Below are 23,715 nucleotides of genomic sequence, written 5' to 3'. Positions count from 1 at the left end.
ATGCTGAACAAAATCAGGTTATCAAGAGAGATTATCCCTAAAAGTAATTGGTAGTTCCCGTAGTGGGTCAGTCTATGGCCTACAGCAAATGTACCATAAGGACAAGTGTGACTCCTTCCTTTGGGAAGTGCAGGGTGCATCCAGGCACTTTCAGAGCACATGGCGGGGAATAAGGTGGGGCCATGGTCCCAGGATCACCACGCTCAATTTCAGCTGCAATTTCACCTTGCCCTTGTAAACTGCCACCACATTGTGACCATCAAGATTGGCTAAATGCAAATCACTCATTGGTCTGATGAAACGGTGGCAATAATTAATGTCTATCATTGACACATTTCCCCAAAGAAAATGTCTCCACCACCCTACACAAAGAACTGCGATGTCCACTACATCAGTACTGATGGGCCATGTGATGGGCACATGAGGATAAAAATAAAGGTAGATAGCACACATTTTATTACATTACTTTGTTCTCCATATAATGTTATTGTTCATGAGAGCGGATGCTGAGCAGACTGGTGATTATAATCTCAACCTTCTTTCCCTTGTCTTTTCATAAGCCATAGACCAATACTATAACTGAACCTTTGTCCACCTTCTGATGTTTAGATAAAATTAGTACCACAGCACAGACGAGCTTGTACAGAGAACCCTCAAGGAATTGCAGTCACAGATCTCCATGTGTCCGCGTTATTTTATTTACACACTCTTGCCCTGCTACTGGTATCAACTTTTTTCTGTTTAATTGTATGAAAATAAATGTTTCCAATTTGAGAACAGAATTTTAAAAACATGTAAGTAAACAGTCATTTGCATCCACCAGCATTGTATTCATTTGGCTTAACACTGCTTAAACCCAGTGCGATCTAAAACAAACTTCAGAAACAAGGCAATTATAATACAGGGTATGTGCCTCTTTCTCTGTTCCGTGACTGGAATTCATTATCTCCAAGAATTTCGGAATCATTTCAGAAGAAATTGATATATCCTGTTTTTATCAATTCAGGGCTTTAACAAAATGTGCGTCCTGCAAGGATATACTGAGTAGCTGTCCATTAGTCAGTACAGTGTAACATCCCATGCTCCATTCTCCCACTCATCGGAATGAGTTCTCCATTTCCTCTTCACCAAAGGGAGGCAGAGGCGGTTCCCGAGCCCAGGTATGAGACCAATCTCATCAGATCTGACTTAGAGGAGGTAGGTGGAAGGTGGCCAGGGCACTGTGGAACACTTCCCTCACAGCTCTCATCAGCTGCAGCCGGGCAAACATCTGGCTGAACAAATGGGGACGTGGTTCCTGTTGGGAGGCAGAAGTAATGATCAAGATGATGTGGAGAGAAACAGATACAGCTTTCTTGTGGATGAACTTCGGGATGGGAAGAAAAAGGGATGAAATCTTTTCATGTTCTCCCTTTTCTTTCTTTTTCTGTGGTTGTGCTTGGAAAAGATGCATTTCACCATCCAGATATGAGCTGGATTCACACAATAAACAGCCATAATGGGAGAATTTCATTTTTAGTAACCAGTAAGGAGGAATTTTTCTGTGCTATGGGATTTTCCAGTGTTATGGAACCTTTGGCCAGCAGAGAGGGGAAACACTGATGCTATTGGAGTATAAAATTGGTATTGATATCATGATCACATCAAAGAAGAGGATTCCCACATGTAACAATTTAAAGGCAGCTTACTATTGCTTTAAAAAATCTCAATGAAGGACAACATCCAGAAGAGGATGTGTTCATAGTTCCATAGATGCTGAGGAGACACAAACAACAAATCACCCAGATTGTGTCATAGATCATTTTGCAAGCCAAGAGATGTATTGGGAAAAAACCCTACACTCGACTTTAAAATTGTAAAAGCTAAGGATGAATTCAGCCTGCCTCCATAGTGGGCTGGGAATGAGATAAAAGGAGTTGATCAGATAAAAGGTTTTGTAGGAGTCTCCATGCTACAGTTAACAGCACAGGCAGATAAAACAGGTTAAATTATTCATAGTGCTTTAAGTGTCATTGTCTCACAGTAAACCCACCATTTTCGTTCTATTTGCCATAATGAGAGGCATTAAATGGTGCATTTTGGACTTACGTTCTGAATTTTATGTATCTTCATATCCTTTCCAGAGCACTTACCCCCAGAATGTGCACTCGGTTGTAGTAGGAACTGAAATCCATGCTCAGCTGAATCAGGAACTTACAAATCTATAATATAACAGAAGCACTACAGTTTCATTTCTCTTAGTACAAATACCTTGGGAGAATTAAGGTTGCTGACAGTTGGTGTCTAGGAGTTGATTAAAACATTTCTTCAAAAGTGCTATCTGAGGTCTTTTTTAATTGGACATCACAGAGACTGAATCAGAAGCAATCTAATGCCTAGGAATTTAATAATTATCCCGATCAAAGCACCCTCTGAAGTGAAAAAAATATCTCCCCTATCTGGAGTCTGAACTTCAACAGCAATTAAGTGTTTGGGGTTTGGAATAACATGCTAACACTGTTCCCCAAAACAAGAGGAAGGAAGGGAAAGGAGCCATAACATTCTGCCATGCAATAGCCCATCTTACCGCCTCCGTGCTAACTGATATTCTTAGTCCACCACTGGGGAGCAGGAGCTGGGTTACGAGGGTCAAGACCTCCTGGAAAGGCAGGATGCTATTGAATAACAAGAGCCATTCCCCCTAGAGAAAACAAAGAGCAGAGGCCCGGGTTTGTCCAACAGAATCCATTCCATTTGCTATTTCCATATTGCACCTAGCAGGTAGAAGCATCAATCCTGGCTTCATCGGGGTCATTAGTCAATAGGATGGGGAAGAGTGGAAACCATGATCCCCTTCCAAAATATTTGTTTTTCCCACTCCCATGCTATAAACAAAAGTACTGGATCAGCAATCTTTCCCTCGACACTCTATTTAAGCAAAAGAATGGGGGGGGGGGGAAAGAGTGGGGTGTCATGAGGTGGTACTGCATATATCAGGAATTGTCAAACTTTTTAAACACGGGGCCAATTCACGGTCCCTCAGACTGTTTGGGGGCTGGACCGGCTGGGTAGGCGTGGCTAGGTGGTCATGTGACTGGGTGGACGTGGCCAATTTAGCAGTCCATTAAACAATGCACACAAGTTAAACTTTAATTTGTTATGCTCCTGAGGGTGGAAAGGAGGTTAGTGAAGGGATGTGGCTGCCTCGTGGTGTGTGTGAAGGACTTGTTTTTGTGAGTGTGTGTGTCTTTCTCTCCCTCCCTCCCTCTCCCTCTCTGTAGCCTGGGGAGGCCAAAAATGGGCCTCCACCCAAAAACAGGCCTGTTTTTGGCCTCCTCAGCTTCTAAAAGGTGGGTGGGTGACGGCAGGTAGGTGGGACGATGTGGGCGGGGCAGCCTTGTAGTCCCGCGCAGGCTGGATTAATGGCTTTGGGGGGCCGTATCCGGCCTGTGGGCTGTAGTTTGAGGACCCCTGGCATATATGCTATGGGGAAGGAAGGAAGGAAGGAAGGAAGGAAGGAAGGAAGGAAGGAAGGAAGGAAGGAAGGAAGGAAGGAAGGAAGGAAGGAAGGAAGGAAGGAAGGAAGGAAGGAAGGAAGGAAGGAAGGAAAAACTAAATTATTGGGAGCAATCTTTTATTGGGGAATTAGGTAAAACAATCTTTTATCCAGAAAATGAAGTTTTCATTTCCAACGCATCGGACTATTCAATTGACTCTAGAGAGGTCTCCAAGCTTGGGTCTATGTAATTCTTTGCTCACCTCTTCCCTGAGAGAGGAGTAGTTCAGTTCAGAAGACTGGGGAAAGACTGGATACAGACCTGAATTGGATGGCAGATATTAGTTATCACAGTAAGCAAGAAATGTAAGAAGATTAGTCAGAGATGGAAACAAAATTAAGTTAATGCACTGTAGTGGCATGATGGAAGATTGGTGAGGACCAGTTATCGTGATCCACTATTTCCTTTTGTATCAATAAGATAATTACTCTAACAAGCCAATGCAAATTATATGCAACTTAATAAGCTTTCTATTATAAATTCCTTCACTTACACACTTAAAATTACTTAGCAGATTGATTTACTGTATTGCAAACCACTCTATATTTATATTGCTGTATGTAAACAATTAAGATAAAGAGGAGATGAGTGGGCTCTTTCAAAATAATGCAAAGACTGCCAATTCAGCCAAGCAGAAACATGGATGAAGCCAGTATACAAGCCAAAAAGACTTTCACCTTGTTCTACTGATCTCTGGTATGTTTCAAAGAGCGTGGCAAGTCGAGCACAATTATACATCACAAAGGCTCCACCTTTGGTCCCCTTCATAGAGATATTGTTTTCTTCTACATCCAAGAAAACCTGAGGGAGCAAAAACAAATTCTCTTGGCAAGAAAGTAAGTAAAGCTCTAGTCCTATTGCCAATGAGTTCCTGAACTCTGCTCCCGTAATCTTGCCCGTAGATTACCTAAATCAAGGTTCCGCTATGAGAAATGAATTAAAAGAAAATACTATAGCCATGGTTCTCAGTTGATGAAGATTATTAAGTTTTCATCAGACTGAAGAAGCTACTTGGATAAGCAGCAAAAGGTTTCAAACCAACAAGAAGTCCAATTGTCATGCCTTAGCTTTCATTCTCAGTATTTTCTAATTTAGGTCCAGATTGCCAGAGAATGTAGAGCCCACCAAGGAAGACTTGGAAGTTTCAGTGTCTTAACCTCAATCCCACCTTACAGTATGCAAACTACTAGCTGGGCTCTGCTGCATTAAGGCACCAATCAGTCTATATAAAAAGCTGTTTTATTTAGCCTTTTCCCTTCTGGTGACCCCAACTATCTTGGGACTGAAACACCCAGAATGCCTAGTCAGGTTGGGGAAGGCCAATTGCAGTGGCTAACACATCCAGAAGCCTGAAGTAATTGCTAAAATTGCCCTTTGCCAAGAAGTGACATTACAACGATTCACTTGCTCTTCCCCCCCCTCCCCCCAAAATTCATCAACGTGATAGCAATCTCTGTTTGGTATCCCATATACCATTGCCTTCCCCCTTGTGGATCCCCTAGATCATGGGTGTTAAACTCGCTGTGTCACATTGCTGTCACGTGACGTATCACGAAGTTTTTTCGCTTCATGGAGCTTGGGTGGGCGTGGTCTGTGTGTGACGCATCCGGCCCATAGGCCGCCAGTTTGACACCCCTGCTCTAGATGTTAAGAATGTTATTTCCCATGATCCCATACATAGCACCAGAATAAAAACGTTTATATCTTGAAAATTTTAAGATAGGAAAAGCTACTAGAGTAGATATCATTCCTTTTCCTCATAATTCATGTTCAGCTTCATCTGGAATACAGGAATATAAACAAGTCCACAAATCTTATAATTCATTCCCATGCCAACAAATTCTGCATTCAATAATCATGCAAATTTAGCTAAGTTTATGACCACATTATGTTTATAACACGGCACTCATTCTTTATGCTGGATTAGCATAAACTCTTTATTCTAGATATAAGCCTGTGTATTTTCAAAATTATTCCACATTTCAGTTGCACAGAAGGCAGTCTTACTATTTCTACTCAGAGGCTGAACCTCACTGCTTACCTGATTCTGATGAACTATACTCAGCATCTCAAATCGGATAGCAGCTGATGTCAGTATGCTGATTACTTTGGTCCACGAGGCATCTGCAAAAAGGACATCAGAGGAAAAAAGAACTATTCATCACAAATGGGAAAAAAAACCTTCTATGAAACTCATCCCTCAATAATTTATTTTATTAATTAATCAAATTTATGTGCTATACATCTCACCAAAGCTAATTGAGGATCTAGAAGGGGAAGCCTTTGATTTCCTTCTGAAGTTGAATGTAAAAACTAGAAAACTTAACAAGACTCATAAGAAAATATTTCAAGCAGTTGGACAGACAATTAAACTGAAAGTGTGACTGGCAAGATCTAAATTCAAGGCAACATACAGCCATGGAAGAGTTAACGGAACTAAAATTTTGGATGGGGTAGACAGAACAGAACAATCAAAATTTAGAAAAAGAATGCATATGTGTAGAATCAAACAAGGTAAAAAGGCAGGGAAGTCAATCCTGAGACTAAAAGTTCACCACCATGTACCAACTGACATTTGACCCAGCATCCTAGTAGCAGGACAACCACATGATGGAATGTTAACAGAATGTCACTGTCAAAAGATAAAGAGGAAGGCTGTGTAGAGCAATGGGGATGGAATGTTATGGAATGCTCCCGTCTTCCCTGGTTCCTCCTCGCCAGGGTGCAACAAGGCAAAGGAGTATGAAAATTTGTGTGTGTGATGCTTAAGTGGTTAATGAAGAGGTTAACAGTCTCTCTATATAACTGAGTGTTCTTTTGAGCCTTTCATTGCTGCACAAAAGTCCAAAGTTCATATCAGGTACAGAAGCACACTGGATACCTCTGGGCCCAAAAAACATTCTCTTGGCACACAGCAATTCCTCACAGAATCTAACAAGTTAAATAGATAATATAATACATATTTCCCCTGGTTCTAACTAAAACAAGTTGCCATCCAGCAATAAAATACATCATCATTATTCTCTTGAGTGAAACATCTTAGTTTCCAAAAAGGAGCACAATAAAAAGAGAGGGAAACGATGATTATACATAGCAGGATGGACAATTACCTTTAGAGAGATCTCCATATTTCAGCACTGAAGCTTTATACATCTGGGAGTGTCGTAGTCTACAAGTTACAAACAGCAAGATCTCAGCTAAAATAACCATGTATGTCTGTGCATTTGGCTTACTGCCTACAATATCACTGCTGCTATTTTCAAAACAGTAAATTTATCATGGGGTACCCTTCTCTTCATTGAAAGATGGAAAAGGTTAACTCTTCTTCTTCTTCTACAATAGCTTAAAAAAGAGCTTAAGAATCTTTCCAAGAAGAATTCCCCTTCCTTCAAGTATTCATTTCATAATGGTCCAACTCTTCCTTTATTGTATATTCTACTGTAACAATCTATAGCTGCTAAGACACATGGAAATAGGTGGGGGTGGGGGGAAATACAGCCACAGTAATGTAATGCACCTCAGCCCTGGACCAGCATGGGTGGGACTGTTAGCTCATCTTCTGCTAACCATTAATCCCAACTACCTGTCTGATAGTGTTTTCCAGACCAGTGTTCTACCGCTGGCTCTGTTACATGCAGGCTCAAAGCTCATGCTGCCATTCACTTTGTCCAAGTTGTGTGATCCAACAGGAGCCTTCCCGAGATGTCTCTTAAGGTATTTTCTCAGACCAGCCACATGCTTCTCTTTTACCAAAATACTGAAATTTATGTCAAGGGGAAAGAGTATTTTTCTTGTATTTATTCTCTCTTTGTATTATTGGCTGCCAAAATTAATCTGATGGAAAACCCTTATTTTCTCAGGAAGAAGTCTTACAGGAAGAAGTCTGTCCTTTTTGTCAGCTCTGGCTCTAGTATTATAACTGAGAGTTTCAGTGTGAAATGAGAACACAGAATTCTACCCACCAACAGGACTGTCCTTCTAGCTCAAGACTACTAAACCTGCCTTTCCATTTCTTAGAGCCTTCTCAGGGACTCTACTATAGAAGAAGAATGTTACAGATTTTCACAAATCAGACAAGTTCAACTGGTAGTAAAACAGGGGTTGATCTGCTTGGTAAGCTGCTGTGCCACACCTTATTTTCTGGAGCATCAAGTAAGAGTGTTATCAGCAGCTTGTTCAAGAAGGAAAAGAGGTCTGCTGACATAAGTGGAATTCAATGATACTGTGCTGAAATCATGAGAGAGAATGAGAACTTACTGGTAGTACTGAAAAGCATTCATGCAAGAATCAGTACAGATAATTTTCACAGGCCCACAAACAAGGTGTTTCTAAGAAATAAAAAAAAAAATACCAATCACTAATCACAAGCAATCTCCTGACATAATTTACTTTCCATCATTAAGTTGCTTTTCACTTTTTATAAAAGGATGTTAGCATGTAACAGAGGAATAGGTGTTTTGGAGGTAGATAAGATACCCAGACTGTTTAGCAAAAGTCACAGAGCAGGGTTGCTGGAATGGGCTGAGCATGAGACATGGGACAGGCTAGCTTTAGTGATGACACAAAGAAGCATGTCATCTTTTCTTAAAGCAATCCAATCAAGTAGGAAATGTTTGATTGTATTGTATATAATATATCCTTCCCAGAAGCCAGTATGGGATAGTGGCTAAGGCAACAGGCCAGAAACAGGGAGAGTTCTAGTTCCACTTTAGCCACAATGCCAGTTGATGATTGGGCCAGTCACTCTCTATCAGCCATAGGAAGGAGAAGGCAAAGACAAACCACTTATGAAAGTCTTGCCAACATAACCGCAGGAACTTGTACAGGAAGTCACCAGGAATCAATATTGATTTGAAAGCACCAAAAATAAACAATAGTAATAATAAAAAACCCTTCCCAGAAGACAGACCATTCCATACCTGGTGAGTTGTGAAAGATTCTGGCTGTGCTACTAATCTCCACAGTAGATCCACCTTCTGCTGCTGGAATGCCTCCTCATTGTTCACAATATGCACAATATTACAGTAAACTCCTGGCACAGCCTCCTGGAGAAGAACAGCAGTTCCCAGGAGAGTCATAGACAGGTAAGACTGCTATTTCCATCCACCATGAGCCAAACCTTTGTCAATCTACTCACTGTGCATTGTTGGGCCACATGCTGGAGCTCAGCCACATGGTGCAACTTCTCTTCTGTTACTGAAACCAAAAAGGATATTACCAAAAGGACACTCAGGCTGAAATCACTATATGTATACTGTATATATCCTGGAGGTCCTACTTCATGGACTGTTTAGTCCTAATTATATGGATTTGAAATGCTCTGTAGCTCTAACTATAAAATCCTTTCTTGTGTGTAACATCCATCTGACCAATGAACAGTAGAGCAGGACCCGGTTTAGCTCACAATAAGAAAGTCAGTTCCCTCTTTTTTTTTTTTAATAAACATTGTTTTTCTTGCTTTATTTATTGTTTTTTTGTGGTAGTTTAACACAATGTGTATTGTTGTTTTGTAAGCCTTCTGAAAGGAAGTACCGTATGCAACTAAAATCAAATTGAATCAGTAATAGGGTTCCAAATCCTGCAAGGCATCATCTCAGTCCATCCATAAAATTAAAATATTCACAGCAACCTATTTTACAGGATTATTGCATGAGGATGGATATAATAGTGCTATTTTTCCATATTAATCACGGAGAAAGTTTATCTGTATGGTTGCTAGAAGTCAAAAACAACTTGATGGCATATAATCAATCAATCCATATATTATCCAAAGGAATGTAAACCACTTACCAAGAAAGACATCCAAGTTGGGGTCATAGCCTTCCAGTCCCTCCTGCTTCTCCCGGAACTCTTTCAAGTGCAGTTTACATACAATTTCATCCTGGTCTGCCGGGATAAATGTAGTATATTGACATTGGCAAAGGGTTTCCTTCAAGGCCAGAATGTCCTTAGGAACTCGAGAAGCTTCTGACCCAGAAGGCCAATCAACTTGTATCTGCTGCAAGAACTGATGGATTTCCTCATCAACAAAAGCTGGAACCAGCTGCACGTTTATTCTGTTTGTGCAAAACAAACAAAGGAATTCTACAGCAAACAAGCTCACAATCATTGCATTCATGCCACTGCTAATACGGTATAATCTGCAGAAAATCCTCTGGAAAAACAGCATAATGGAATAATAGATTAAAGGGCCATGAGCCAATGGAAGTGCATCTATTTGCATCTCATAAATACCTTGACAACCCAAAATGAAAGGACTTTAAGGAGTAGGAAAGTCATACATGTTTTTAGAACCTGAGCTGTAAAGTGATTTGACAATTAAGGCTCGTTCCATGCACTAACCCTTGAGCTTGGAGCAGGCCCGCCAAGTGGTCAGTGATGAGGATGGCCCTCAGATGACCCAGACTGAGTGACTTCAGGTCTTTCCGCCCATGCAGGGGCACACAGTTGAGGATGATGCAGTGTCCCTGGGATGTCAAAGGAGGCTTTGTGTATACAGGAAGAGCTGTGAGAATCTGCTCAAAGACTGCTGGTCTATCCAATTGCACAATCAGTCCAGCGGGAACATTTTGACAGCTGTGAATGGGAGGCACTCCTGGGCACTTCAGTGAAAGTACACTCTCAATGATGTCTTTGGGAACCTAGCACAATATAAAACACAAAAGACAAGTAGATTTGACATCCTTCTGGTGCTAGTTGTTCAAGAACAGAAACAAACCATGCCACACATTAGAAAGATATTCTGATTTTAAAGCTCCAGAATAAACCACAACAATGGCATTCAAGGTTGACTCAGCCTTCCATCCTTTCTAAGGTAGGTAAATTGAGGACCCAGTTGTGGGGGCAATAAGCTGACTTTGTATAATATACAAAAGGATGAAGGCTATTGCTTAGCACATTGTAAGCCGCCCTGAGTCTCCGGAGAAGGGCGGCATATAAATCACATTAAAAAAAAAAAAAAATTGTAGATGATGGGGTACTAGTTTCTCCTATGAATACAAAAGAAAATAGATTAATTCTATATCTATTATATAAACTATAACGTATGTTGTTAAGAAATACTTTTGAATTTTGGACTTCCAATGGATGGAAGAATTAAATGTCCAAAAAAGTGGGGAGGAGAGATTACCCATGTGTATTCCTGGTGGCTGCTCCTCATGAAGAGACCACAGGACAGCAGTCTCCGGCTGATTTGAGTGCCAGGAGATAAAGGAATCAAGCCATCACAACTACAGCAGAGCTTTTAAAAAGGATATCTGGTTAGCTAATCTCAATTTCTAATCACTTTGGGAAATTGCCTATTTAATTATCTTAAAGCTATCAGAGACTTTCAGAATGACAAGTTTGAAAAGCTACCTGATGAAATTATCTTCTTTCTTGAACCAAAATAAATTAACCACAAGTTTAAGACAATAAAGAATTGGAAATAAACAGCAAGCTAAACAAGATTTCGATCCAAGAAAATGAATTAAAAGTACAGTCAAATCTGGAATATTGATAATTTTACCAGTTTGGAGATTTTAGAAATAAATAAATAGCTTTTCATAGGAACTAAATTGATCTATCTATATTAAGTCATAACAGAGATTTGAGATTTTATGATTTCAGAAATTGGACACTAGAGGGGACTAAAAACTCCAGGCAGAAAAGGAAAAGGGGAAAAAAGTTGTTTTTGGATTTTGGTCACAGGGATTTTCAAACTCACACAAATATTCCAGGAGATTTTTAAAGAATGGGACCAGAAATTGTAGCTATGTCAGAAACATCAGCAATGTTGTCTATTTCTACGGATAGACTATGCCCAAAAGATGTTAATGAAGGAATGATAAATATAAAACAAACTTTGCCTGATGCAGAAATATTAGAACATTGGGTAATAAAAAAATTGTGAATTATGAGACAGAGAAGAAAGCTAAAGTGGAAACACAAATGACAAGAGAATGATCTGGATAAGGACTTTCTATTCAATATACAAAAGGCAATGGTTAAAGCTTTGAAAACATTCTTTACATTTTTATTCTATCTTTCTATTCTCTCTCTGAGTTTAGTTTGTATTTGCTTTTATTATTGTATTAAATTGTGTGTGTGTGTGTGTGTGAATGTGTATTTGCCGCTGGATTTCTGTTTTCGTTATGTGACTCCATTCCTTCCATATTCTCAAAGCTTCTGTTCTGTAAACTTTTGAGACTCTTGTAGAATGGGCTATGTTCACACAATGCCGTATATTCCATCTGATCACTGAATTAACCCACTGCCTGGATTCACATATTACATTGAACCATAACCTAACAAGACTGTATTTGCTAAACCATAAAAGCAGAATCAAGATTAACACTAAGCTTATTATGTCATGGAAATGCAGTCCATTTGGATAGGATATGATTCAGTGTACTGTATGAGCCAAGAAAATGGTTAATAATTAAACACGTGAAGATTAGTAGATATATAACCAACTTGGTTAAGAGTTTTAGGTTTCATTAATGGCATTTTAAAAGTTGATATTAGTATTTTTAACATGGAAGTCTAGGCCTCTTTTCTAACTTCAGGAAAATATTTTTTCTTCTTCTTAGCCAAAGCTATTTCTTTTGGTATTATGAGAACTTCTCAACACTAAATGATAGAATATATTCTGAAAATCCTTGAATACATTCATAAGTTTTAGGAAAGACACAAACCCAGCTGGGAAAGAGTAACATAACCCATACATTTGGCACCTGTGGAATGTCATCTAGAATAATTATTTTTCTATTGTTCAAGACTCACAATGCATTTCATTATTTGACCCCTTGCTTTCTGATGTACCGATATCACTTATACCAAATATCATTTGTATCATTTGTTTCTGTATCTTATAAAAAGACTTCATCCTCCCCTTAATATATACTGGTATTTTTTTTGGCTGTGCCTGAATTACTTGGCAATTTGTATTTTCAGGTGGGCAAAGGAGCCCCTTTGCAAAGGTCTCTTAAACTGAGGGATCTGTTTCTCATCAGTTCCATGTCAAACTCAGAGTGCCTCAGTTTTGAAGCAATATACTTTACAATATTACAATATATTTTACAATATTGAAGCAATATTACTTTACAATAATACAGAACTAATTTATTTCTATGTTCCTCAGGGATGATTTTTTTTCAACTCCCAATCTAGCCTACAGCCCTAAGGTTTCCCAATGGCCTGGCCTAATGCCCCATGCATTAGGTCGCATTTATTTAACCTTTGGAGAGACGCAGCAAGGTTGGCAGGTGCAATTATGTAACTCATTCGCACATTAACTAATAACCCAAAGATGCTTTTTTCAAGAGGTAACTGGATTTTCTTGTTTTTTCTTTGAAGACCTTTCGCTTCTCATCCAAGAAGCTTCTTCAGCTCTGACTGGGTGGTGAGGAATGGAAGGATTTGTACTCCTTGCAGAGAGCTGGTCATTTGCATCCTTTCAGAGGGTCCTTGAAGCACTTGGAGGTTTATCTCTGTCCTCAGGGTCACCTGAGAAGTGCTAATGGTTCCTGTAGTCTGCAGTTTTTTTGGAAATCCATTCATACTCCCACGCCATTCAAAGGGTGTTCATCCCAAATTGCATAGTTAAAGGTCTATGGAGATTCTCAGTCATCCAAGTCATGGTTATCCCGAAGGTGCTTTTTCAGGAGGCAACTGGACTTTTTCTTTGAAGACTTCTCATCCAAGAAGCTTTTTCAGCTCTGGCTGGCTGATGGGAATGGAAGGATTTGATAACCATGGGATAACCATGACCTGGATGATTTGAGAATCTCTTATAGACTTTTAGCTATGCAATTTGGGATGAACATCCTTTGAATGGTGTGGGAGCATGAAGAAAAACTGCAGACTACAGGAACCATTAGCCCTACTCAGGTGACCCTGAGGACACAGATAAATCTCCAAGTGCTTCAAGGACCTTCTAAAACAGTGTTTCTCAACCTTGGTAGCTTGAAGATGGGTGGACTTCAACTCCCAATTCTGGGAGTTGAAGTCCACCCATCTTCAAGCTACCAAGGTTGAGAAACACTGCTCTAAAAGGATGCAAATGTCCAGCTGTCTTGCAAGGAATATAAATCCTTCCATTCCCCACCATCCTGTCAGAGCTGAAGAAGCTTCTTGGATGAGAAGCGAAACATCTTCAAAAGGAAAAAACAAGAAAGTCCAGTTGCCTCCTGAAAAAAAGCACCTTTGGGACAACCATAACCTGAATGACTGAGAATCTCCACAGATTTGTTAACGGTCAGCCCTCCCGCCCTTTTCGTCTCCATGCCCCGCCCCCTATTTTAGCCCCGCCCCCACCTGTCCATTCGCGAAGATGGCCCTCAGAGCGGCCCTGGGGGCCAGGAAGTCCCGGCTCCGTAAATTTCGGGCGCTGCTCTCTTTGAACCAAACGGAGGCACGAGCTCCATCTCCGTCCTTTCCACTCAGAAAGGCGTTGAACGCCGCCAGGGTCTCTGACACGCGCAGCTGGCTGTCGGCCGTCTCCATAGCGACAGAGGGTGCGGGTGGGGGGGGGAAAGGGGAAACACTCTACAACGCTCTTCGCGAGGGCAGGAACCGAGGGGGGGGTTTCCTTGCACGAGGTTGACGGAAGTGACGTTGGGAAAGAAAAGTCCCGAGGAAGGGGGAGGAAATCTGTATAGAACGGCGTGTTTTGCTACTTCTCACTGGTCTGCTTCCAAAGTGGATTCGAAGTTACTTCCTTTTACTTATTGCGTATAGTTTTTAAATAGACTAACAAGGCGCGCTTTTGTGCTGTTTTTCTTTCTCCTTGGAAGATTTTAGACTAATGCAATTTTTTTTTTCAATTTTGGAGGCTTTCAGGTGTGTGGCTAGGGAATTCTGGGAGTTGAAGTCCAAACATCTGAGAGCAACCAAGAAATTGAGAAACACGGGACTAACCGATATCTGAAACCAGTATACCTTACGAGATTTGAAAACACAGATATGCACACGTGTGTGTGTGTGTGTGTTTGTGTTATATCCATCTAGCAAACTCAAGCTTTTATGGCCTCTGCTCCATTATTAACTTTACTCTTGAAAATTTTATGCCACAGTAAAAGTGCTGTCTTGAGATATCCCATTGCATTGTAATTTGCAGGGACTAGTACTCTGATCTGTATATAATCACGTTTCAGTTAAGAAAAGCTGTTTCATTGCTATTTAGATCCACATGCTAACAAGTCATATACAGATAGTCCTTGACTTACGACCACAACTGAGCTGAAAATTTCGGTTGCTAAGTGAGACATTTGTAAAGTGAATTTTGTGTCATTTTACGACCTTTCTTGCCACAGTTGTTAAGTGAATCACTGCAGTAAAGTTAGTAACACAGTGGTTAAGTGGTTAAGGGGCGTGCATAAGAGCCTACCATCCCTGTCCTAATGTTTCCTCTACTTGTATCTATTTTATGTATTCAATTCATGCTTATAATTATATAAATTACCTAATACGTTCTTGACAAATAAAGTGAAGCGAAGCGTCAGGTCGCAAAAGGTGATCACATGAGCCAGACCCACTGCAATCATCATGAGTCACTTGCCAAGTCTGAATTTTGATCACATGACCATGGGGGTGCTGCAATGGTCATGTGAAAATGATCATTTAGTCACTTTTTTCAGTGCTGTTGTATCTTCAAACGATCACTAAATGAACTGTTGTAAATTGAGGACTACCTGTATTGTTTTCAAATTGGCCCTCAAGTCTTTCTAAGAGGTGGAAATGTGTCTTTTTATATGGATTTGTGTAAATAGCTTTGATCACGTAACCATTAGGTAGCTGCAGTATCTCTCAGTATTAGAGAGGTTTCTTGTTTCCAATTCATGATTTTTAGTATGAAAAGTGTTTTCTTTTTTCAAAGATTCATTCAAAAGCTCAAGAACTACCTTTTGTTAGGTAAATTCATTCATAACACCATGGGGAAACTTGAAAGCGAACAAAACAAGCAGTAAAACATTATTGTCAGACAAAAAGAAATACAAACAGAATATGGATAATGAATGTTTTGTTTGTATATTTCATATTTTTATTTAATATCCAAAGCTCTATGGATCTGCACTGGATTTTTATATTTGCAGTTTTTTGAATTATCAAAGATCTCAAATGCCTTTGTGATATTTTCTATAGTTATTTGATATATTTTTGCCATTAATATCCTAGGATTTTAGCCATTCATAGATGGTGGCCATATAACGCTTGTAACGATCTTTTTCTGCTATATAATCCTCACAGGTGACCAAGAACAAAGAGCAACATATAAAGTTGTACTCCTTCTGTGATGCTATTGGTCTAGTTCAGTGATGGCTAACCTTTTTACCATCGCGTGCCAGGAGAGGGGGGGCGGGGGGAGGGTAGCGCATGCACGTGCCCATGCGCATGCGCACGCAACCCCACCCACCCCCACTCCTGGCACATAATGGCCTGGTAGGCCCATTTTTCTTTCTTACCTGATTCCAGATCCTTTCTATGGATCTGGGAAGGTCGAAAACAGCCTTTCCCACTCCCTTGGAGGCCCTACGGAGGCTGAAAGGGCCCATTTCCCAACTCTCGGTGGGACAGGCAGTGATGTTTTTTGCTGTCCCCAGCCTCCAGAACCTCTCTAGGGGTCTCGGGAGGTTGGGGACAGAAAAAAAGTCACTTCCTGTCCCACCGGGAGTCGGGAAATGGGCCCTTTCAGCCTCCGTAGGGCCTCTGAGGGAATGGGAAAGGCTGTTTTCGCCCTTCCCAGATCCATAGAAAGGATCTGGAGCCAGGTAAGAAAGAAAAACGGGCCTTCCCCACGCCCTCCAGAGGCAGGAAACAGCCTGTTTCCCTACTTCTGGTGGGCCCAGAAGGCCCGAAAACCAGCTGGCCGGCACGCGCATGCGCCCCAGACCTGAGCTGGCGTGCCCACTAATATGGCTCCGCATGCCACCTGTGGCACACGTGCCATAGGTTCGCCATCACAGGTCTAGTTAATGTTGATTAATCCATCATGTAAGTTTGCTTTAGAATCTTTTACTGGAGACAGGCTTGTGAAAACACCACGTGCATAAAATGAGACATATTTATGGGAGTGATCTAGGACAGCACCTAGCTGGCCTTGAATAATTTTGAAGAAAGTTCAGCTTGGTCAGATAGAATTTGGATTATTAGTTGGCTGGCAAATCCAAAATTGTATTTTCCAGATCATGACAAACCACTTCTATTTTGTTCTTGAGAAAACAACATTGGTTTATTGATGTAGGAAACATCATTTATTGATTGAAGGAAACCGAGGCTTTAGCAACATTTGGCCAGCGAAGCAAGGCAAAGCATGAACTATCCAGAATATTTGAAGGAGCATGCCACATGAAGACAGAGCCATTATTTGGATTAGCATCCATATTTCTTTCTACTTATTTATCAGCAGAAAAAGAAGATGCATATTGCTTTTAATATTTTTCTTAGTTACAGCTTATCGACCACACAGAGGGAAGAAAGATTGTACTTGCTGAGCTTCCTTGGTCTCAACAGCAATCTTATTTTGTTTTGCCTCTTGCATGGCCTTGGCCGCTTCCTTTTTAAAACCGTACGTGCAAAATAAATTTCTATATATATAGTTGGCACTTTATGCTGTTTTTTTAGGATTTCTTTTTGATTAAAATAATCCTCTAAAAACACTCTTCAACTATTGAGGCCAAACTAAAAATTTCTGGATCTAAGGGATCTAACCCTCTTCTCTCATTTTCTACTTTTCTCCAGTGGCCTCAATTCAGAGGTGGGCTCTTGCCGGTTCAGACCGGTTTGCCCGTACCAGTAGTTCCGACCACGAGCTGGGCCCACCCACCCGCCATGGTACTATCCTGTCCTATATATATCTCTCTGGCTCGCTCGCCTCGTCCACGCAACCCAGCTGATTTCCGTGCCTCACCCACTCTACTCACCGCGGCTGCCCCAGGTGTGCTGGAAGCCACGCACATGAAATCACTGTGTTTGAAGCTGCGCACAATTGTGGAAGGTGCACGCTCTCTCTCACACATTTTCAATTCTACACTAGGTAAACCAGTTGTTAAATTATGTGAAGCCAACCTCTGCCTCAATTCCAAAAGCATAGTTTCAAATCCAGATATCAAATAAAACCTTAAATTATCCTTTCTTGCACACCTTTCAAAATTCACCAAGTGAATTATTGCTTTAGTAGGTGGTTCCTGAAAGCCAGAATTCCTTCTTTCTTTGACACAAGGTTGAGAGAATAGGGTGCTCATCTTATTTTCTCCATGTGATTAGCTCTTCCTTGTCAATTGAAAGGATGTTCTGTATATATTGCTAAATATTTCAAACACCAAATTCACTGAATGTGTGAAGGGTTTTTCCCACCATATTTGAGTCTTGCTTGGCATTCAGCTCTTCAGAACTGGCAGAATTAGAATGATTAAGTGAAAGCAATACATTTCTGGTGGATGAATGCATTTGGCCATTGAATAATATCCCAGGAATGCACACCTAAAAGTAGGTAGGCCTAAAACAGAACCAACATTTGATTAAATAGGATTGCTTCTTACGTATTTAATAATTTTTCTTTCTCTTTTTGGTTCCTTTGAGTCAGTGTTGACTTCTGGCAATTGTCTGAACAAGTCCCCGCAGTAGCAAGATTTTAGAAATGGCTTGCCAGTGCTTTCTTACTGGGACTATGAGAGATTAAAAATTAGCAGCAACATTTGGAAAGAATATGAGAGTCATCCCCAAAGTTTTTGGCCTGATTTGCACTTTCTGTAAGTTCAGCATTACAAGTTCTTCCTTTTTGTATTTTTAACCTTTAGGAATGCAAATAAATTTAAAGTTTACAAGTTAACACCAGAAGGGAGTATATGTGTATTTCTGTGCGTACACATGCACATATGTGTGCAGTGCTGGGAAATACAAGTCAATGAGGAGGATTTTCCACTGTGGAAAATTCTGTGTGCTACTTTCCCTCCATAAATAGCAGAAGCAAAAAAAATTATTACAAATCAGGAAGCAGAGTTCTGATTCATTTGAAAAGAGAGAGATCACAAATTTCAGGGGTTTATTTTGTGCAGCAATACAGATTTTATTATTTTTTTTAGCAGCAAGTTCACAGATAACTTCATTCTAATTTTCCATTTCTCATTTCACTATTTTTCTCTTGGTTGTCAGAAAAGGGGAAGAAATTCCCCTACACCATCCACAGTCAAGAGATGATCTGAGATTTCCTGCTTACCCCAGACCAACTACTGACTGTCAGCAGTGGTGGAAGATGTTGAGTGTTCAGTCCTTCTCTGCATGCTCATAATTTGCATCCTTTTGGAGGGGGAGGCATGAGGACAGTTGCAGTAATGAAAGCTATCCCGTCTCTAGTAGAACCGTTAGTCTACTGACATAATGCTGCCATCTGAGGCCTAGTACAGATAATTGGATTTTTCTCACCTTTTAAAAATGCCAAGTTTTGTCTTACATTTTTAAAATGGATAATTGTGCATCTAAGATGCAATTAACAAAAGAACTTTATTGTATTAACAATATTGCACTATTCTATTATTGATGGTTGCTGTTGAAATCCCATTGCTGCTACAATCCTATGTGTGATTTGTAAACTTAGTGGGACATGTCTGTTGCTGAATATAAATGCACAAAGGAAATTGGCTTGTCTTCAATCCAGAAACAGTAAAAATTAGCGCCATCTTGAGTTCCTTTTGCTTCAACTGGAGAGGTAACATAAGGTACAGAATGGCCTTTTCCCATGTATTTCATTACAATCTGAACCATTGGATAGATAAAAACAACCACTAATGGAAGATGGCAGCAGACTGACAAGTCAAGATTCTTTCAATGTGATGTTGCTTCTCTCATTTGCCCAATCACTACCATTCTTTATTCCATCTTCAGCATCTGCCTCCTTAGCTACTGTTACTTTACACAATGGAAGGGCTGATTCACCAGGACTATGACACCCTGGGCAAAAATGCAATTGGTTCATAGCCAAATCTGGTCCCATAAAAATGGGTTCTAAGTCAGAGTTTAAGATTGGAGGTACTGATATAAATAGTTGTTATGGGAATGTGGCAGCCAATAATAAGCGTGCATATTATTTTATCCACAAAACTCACTCTGCCAATTTTTCCAGTTAAAAGACAAGGCAGGATAATAGCCTCAAACTGGAATCCTGTCTGGGAAACCATTAAAGCAAATAATTTTGGGGTAATTTTACCAATACTCTTAATTGGGTAAAAGACAGCATTGCATGGTTACTTACCATTTGTCCGGCATGGTCAAAATATGAACCTGATGGATGTTGACATTCAATGCATCTTGAAGATTGCAGAACAGAAATTTCTGTTTATAATTTTTCTTTGTGATTTCAGAAACATGGAGGATCTGGACCATTTTATTTATTTACAGGTGTCCATCGCCTGCCATTTAGAAAAATGTTTTGATTTCCCACTCCCATATGTAAACCTAAAAAATCAATGCTTACCCTTTAAGACAAATATTTTATTAGCAAACAATAATGTTACAAGATAATTCCCATTTTGGCCTGTATATAAGCCAGTCAGGATAAGTTGGAAAACTTGGATATATTTGATCAAATATTTAACCACTTTATTCCCCCACCCACTTAATTGTTTATAATATTTTTGTTTTTAAATCAATGAAATATTGGGTAGACTGCAATTATATTTTCTGATGAAAGGAACTAGAAATTTGCCTTGGGCATGATATCCAAAGTGGTAAAACTCTTAAAGGTTTTTGCTTCTCTTTTCCTTATTGTGTAACATTATGCAATTTGAAGCTCTTCAAAAATAGTGATTTATGCCTCTTTATAGCATTTAGTGCTATTGTGACGTATCAATTATAAAAATACAAGCATTATATTATCATCAATTGCTAAGCAAGTTGTATTACCAGACCTGATTTTACCACCATGTTTCATGGCAGTCATTAAGCAAACCATGTGATTGTTAAGTAACTCATGTGGTCATTAAGCAAATCCAGCTTCCCCCATTGATCTTGCTTATTGGAAGTTGGTTGGGAAGGTCACCAATCATAACATGACCACTGGATGCTGCATCTATCATAAAAGCACAGTGGGTGCCAAACATCCAAATTGCAGTTGTGACCACAGGGGTGAAGCGATGGTTGTAACTTTGAGAATGGGTTCTAAGTTTCTTTTTTCAACACCATTTTAATTTCAAATGATTTTTCAATGAACATAAGTCAAGGACTACCTGTAACACTGCAAGATGCTAAAAATCACCAATATGAAAACAACTGTAGGGAAAATTGTATCTAGATGGTTATGACGACTCTGTTCACACATTAGGCTAAAATGCAATTTATTGGTGTATGGTTCAGGGTAGTATACAAACAAGCAACTGGATTAACTAACCGAGTGTCGTCTGAACACAACCTCTTTCCTCCCAGTTATTCTACTGTAAACAAGAGACCAGACACAAATAGCATCACACAACTGCAGATGCTTCCAGCCCCTTTCGTGGGATCATCTGGGATATTAGAAAAAGCTCAGGACAGACACGACAGCCCCGTGGCTATGTGTCCACTCGCTCAGCGGGAGTGATCGTGTCATTCCTTGGCAATTTCTCCTCCCGAAATCTTCCTCCAGACCTGAGCATCTAGGTATCTGATCCACGATGGAGGTGTTCCCACATGCATGCATCCCTCTTCCTGCTTTTTGCCTTGTCTACCTATTCCTAAGAAGAGAAGCAACACTAGTGAAATATGTCAAATGAAGAGGCAGACACTGAAAAACCATTCTGGATCTGTTGCAATGATGTCTCGTGTAAATTGACTAGACAAGCCCAACAAATCATCCATTCAAAAAAAAAAAAAAGTGGGCTTTGAGGCTACTTACCCCAATTTAATGTCCTCCAGAGGTATCAGACCTCATTTTACAGCCAGGAAGATAGCATTCAATCCATTTGGAGAACACCAAACTCAACAAGGCTAATCTGAAGCACATATCTTGTCATTAATCAAAGTTTGAATTAAAAAAACAACAACCCTCCTCCCAGTTCCCATTGGGCTAATTTGCCCAAGGGGCCTTTTAATCTATACCAGGGGTGTCAAAACTCAATTTCATTTGAGGGCCACATCAGGGTTGTGTTTGACCTTGGGGGGCCAGGGTGGACATGGCCAGCTCGACATTACTCGTCTTGGGGGTGCCTGTGGGGGCCCGAACACTCTGCCAACAAAAATGGGCTCCTGAGCTCCATTTTCAGCTGCAATGGCCTCCTGAAACCTCTGCCAGCAAAAATGGAAATTTTCACCACAGGCTGTTTCACCTTTGCTGTTTCCAGGGCAGCCCCATGGGCCAGATATGGCCCCCGGGCCTTGAGTTTAACCAGCGGGGTCTATACCTTCTGATCCCCCACCCCACATGGACAGAAATGCCTTCCATTTTGGGGGGTTACAATTTTATCTCACGTCATCTCAATTTGTCTATGGAGATTCTCAGTCATCCAGGTCATGGTTGTCCCAAAGGTGCTTTTTCAAGAGGCAACTGGACTTAACTTTCTTTTTCTTTAGGATCATCTCAATTTGTTTGGGGAAGAAAAAAAAAATGTTCAAATGCCATCCATGAAGAAGAAATAAATCATGGTGTGCAACCCTGAAGTAATTTCTACACTCGGGATTCCTTCTCGTCACAAAACGTTAGGAACAAGCACTGGGTTTCCCCCATTTTGGTAAGAAGTTTCAGCCATTCTCCTCCTGACTCTGTAAAAGGAGTAGAAAGATGTCAGTTCTCACAACAGCCTTAGCCTTCCCTATCAACCTCATGGAGAATTGTTGTTCAGCAAAATCTATAGGCGTCAACATCTCTTTTATTCCAGAACAAGAATCCATAACTATTTATGATGCAAGCTAGAGAGAGGAAATACAGGTAGGTAGACATACAGGTAGCCCTGGACTTATGATCGTAATTGAACCCAGAATTACGATCATAACTCATGCTGGTAGTTGTGTCACCACGTGACTACGCCTGATTTTACAACCTCTTTCGTGACAGCTGTTAAGTGAACCTGGGACCCATTAAGCAAACTCTTTGCACCCAATGGACTTTTTTTTTTTTTTTGCTGGAAAGCAGAAATAAACACCAGTTCTTACAAAACATTGTAAATCATCACGACAGGGCCCTGCAAACAGCTCTAAATTTTGCCCAGTTACCAAGCAACCCAAAATATGATCACATGACTGGGAGTCAGAATTTTGAAACTGGGCTGTAAATAGCCCTGCGGAGGGCCATTATAACTTTGAATGATCACTAAGTGACCAGTCGCAAGTCAAGGACTACCTTGTTACAGAACTCTCTTCAAGTTTCTGTTAACATGAGGCTATTGGGTGCAAGAGCTTTTCTTCCTTTATAAGGATGCAGGAAACGGTAGCACTTTTAAGGATATAACCCCCTTTGTTGAAAAATTAAATGTATCCCAGCAGGGCTCAGATTTGGACATGAGGCTCAGGATGGTGGAAGAAGTGGTGGTTAGTCTTTTGGCAGAGTAGAGGCATCTGGCTGCATTTCTGATCATGAAGGAAAATAAATGTATCCCTACACAATTTTTATTTTTGTAAAGACAGAGGTGGGATTCACTTCCCTACCGGTTTGCAAATGTGAGCGCACGCATGTGCTCTGGGCATGCGCACGGCCTTCTGGGCATGCGCAGTACTCCAATGGTGAAATGTAAAATTTGTTACTACTGGTTCTGTGGGCGTGGCTTAGTGGGGGGGGTAATGTGACTGGGTGGGCGTGGCCAACTTTTTTTTACTTTTAAAAGCATTTTTTTTACAACCTCTTCAGCCGAAGAGGCTGTAGGAAAAAATGCTTTTAAAAGCCTCTGACGATCCCAGCTGAGTTGCCTGATCATCAGAGGTTTTTTTTTTTTTTTTTTACTTTTAAAAGCATTTTTTCAGCCGAAGAGGTTGTAGAAAAAAATGCTTTTAAGAGTAAAAAAAAGCCTCTGATGATTGCATGGCTCAACTGGGCATTGGGGGGCGCACAGGGATTTTTGCTACCAGTTCTCTGAACCTCCTGCCGTCATCGCTACTGGATTGGGTGATCCGGTCCGAACCAGGAACATTTCACCCCTGCAGTACTCGTGCATTATGTCAGAGTGGGTGGGCGGAGCCTCCCATAGTTTGCCCGAACCGGACAAAATCGGTTGAATCCCACCTCTGAGTAAAACACACT

General features: G+C 40.5%; 1 protein-coding gene across 1 annotated transcript; it reads right to left on the bottom strand.

Annotated features, from left to right (window-relative positions):
* Window positions 1-726: 726 nt before the first annotated feature.
* On the bottom strand, window positions 727-14,021 carry DALRD3 (DALR anticodon binding domain containing 3). Its single transcript, XM_070936824.1, has 13 exons — window positions 13,833-14,021; window positions 9,879-10,177; window positions 9,327-9,592; window positions 8,674-8,732; window positions 8,456-8,581; window positions 7,794-7,864; window positions 6,647-6,705; window positions 5,578-5,660; window positions 4,214-4,337; window positions 3,739-3,797; window positions 2,567-2,680; window positions 2,133-2,201; window positions 727-1,297 (listed from the first exon to the last, which is right to left on the bottom strand). The coding sequence occupies exons 1-13, from the start codon at window positions 14,019-14,021 to the stop codon at window positions 1,178-1,180; spliced, it is 1,638 nt and encodes a 545-aa protein (XP_070792925.1). The 3' UTR covers window positions 727-1,177.
* Window positions 14,022-23,715: the final 9,694 nt, after the last annotated feature.

This window comes from Pituophis catenifer, unplaced genomic scaffold, assembly GCF_029215685.1.
Source record: "Pituophis catenifer annectens isolate HBS135680 unplaced genomic scaffold, rPitCat1.0.hap2 SCAF_2, whole genome shotgun sequence".
Lineage (NCBI taxonomy): Eukaryota > Metazoa > Chordata > Lepidosauria > Squamata > Colubridae > Pituophis > Pituophis catenifer.
The sequence above is the reverse complement of the archived record's forward strand: the minus strand, read 5'-3'. Positions and strand labels throughout refer to the sequence as shown.

Coding starts and splice junctions, on each gene's coding strand:
- DALRD3 (XM_070936824.1), bottom strand. CDS start 14,021: ATGGAGACGGCCGACAGCCAGCTGCGCGTGTCAGAGACCCTGGCGGCG. Junction 10,178..13,832: donor CCATCTTCGCGAATGGACAG/GTGGGGGCGGGG, acceptor ATATTGTGCTAG/GTTCCCAAAGACATCATTGA. Junction 6,706..7,793: donor AATGCTTTTCAGTACTACCA/GTAAGTTCTCAT, acceptor TGTAACTTGTAG/ACTACGACACTCCCAGATGT.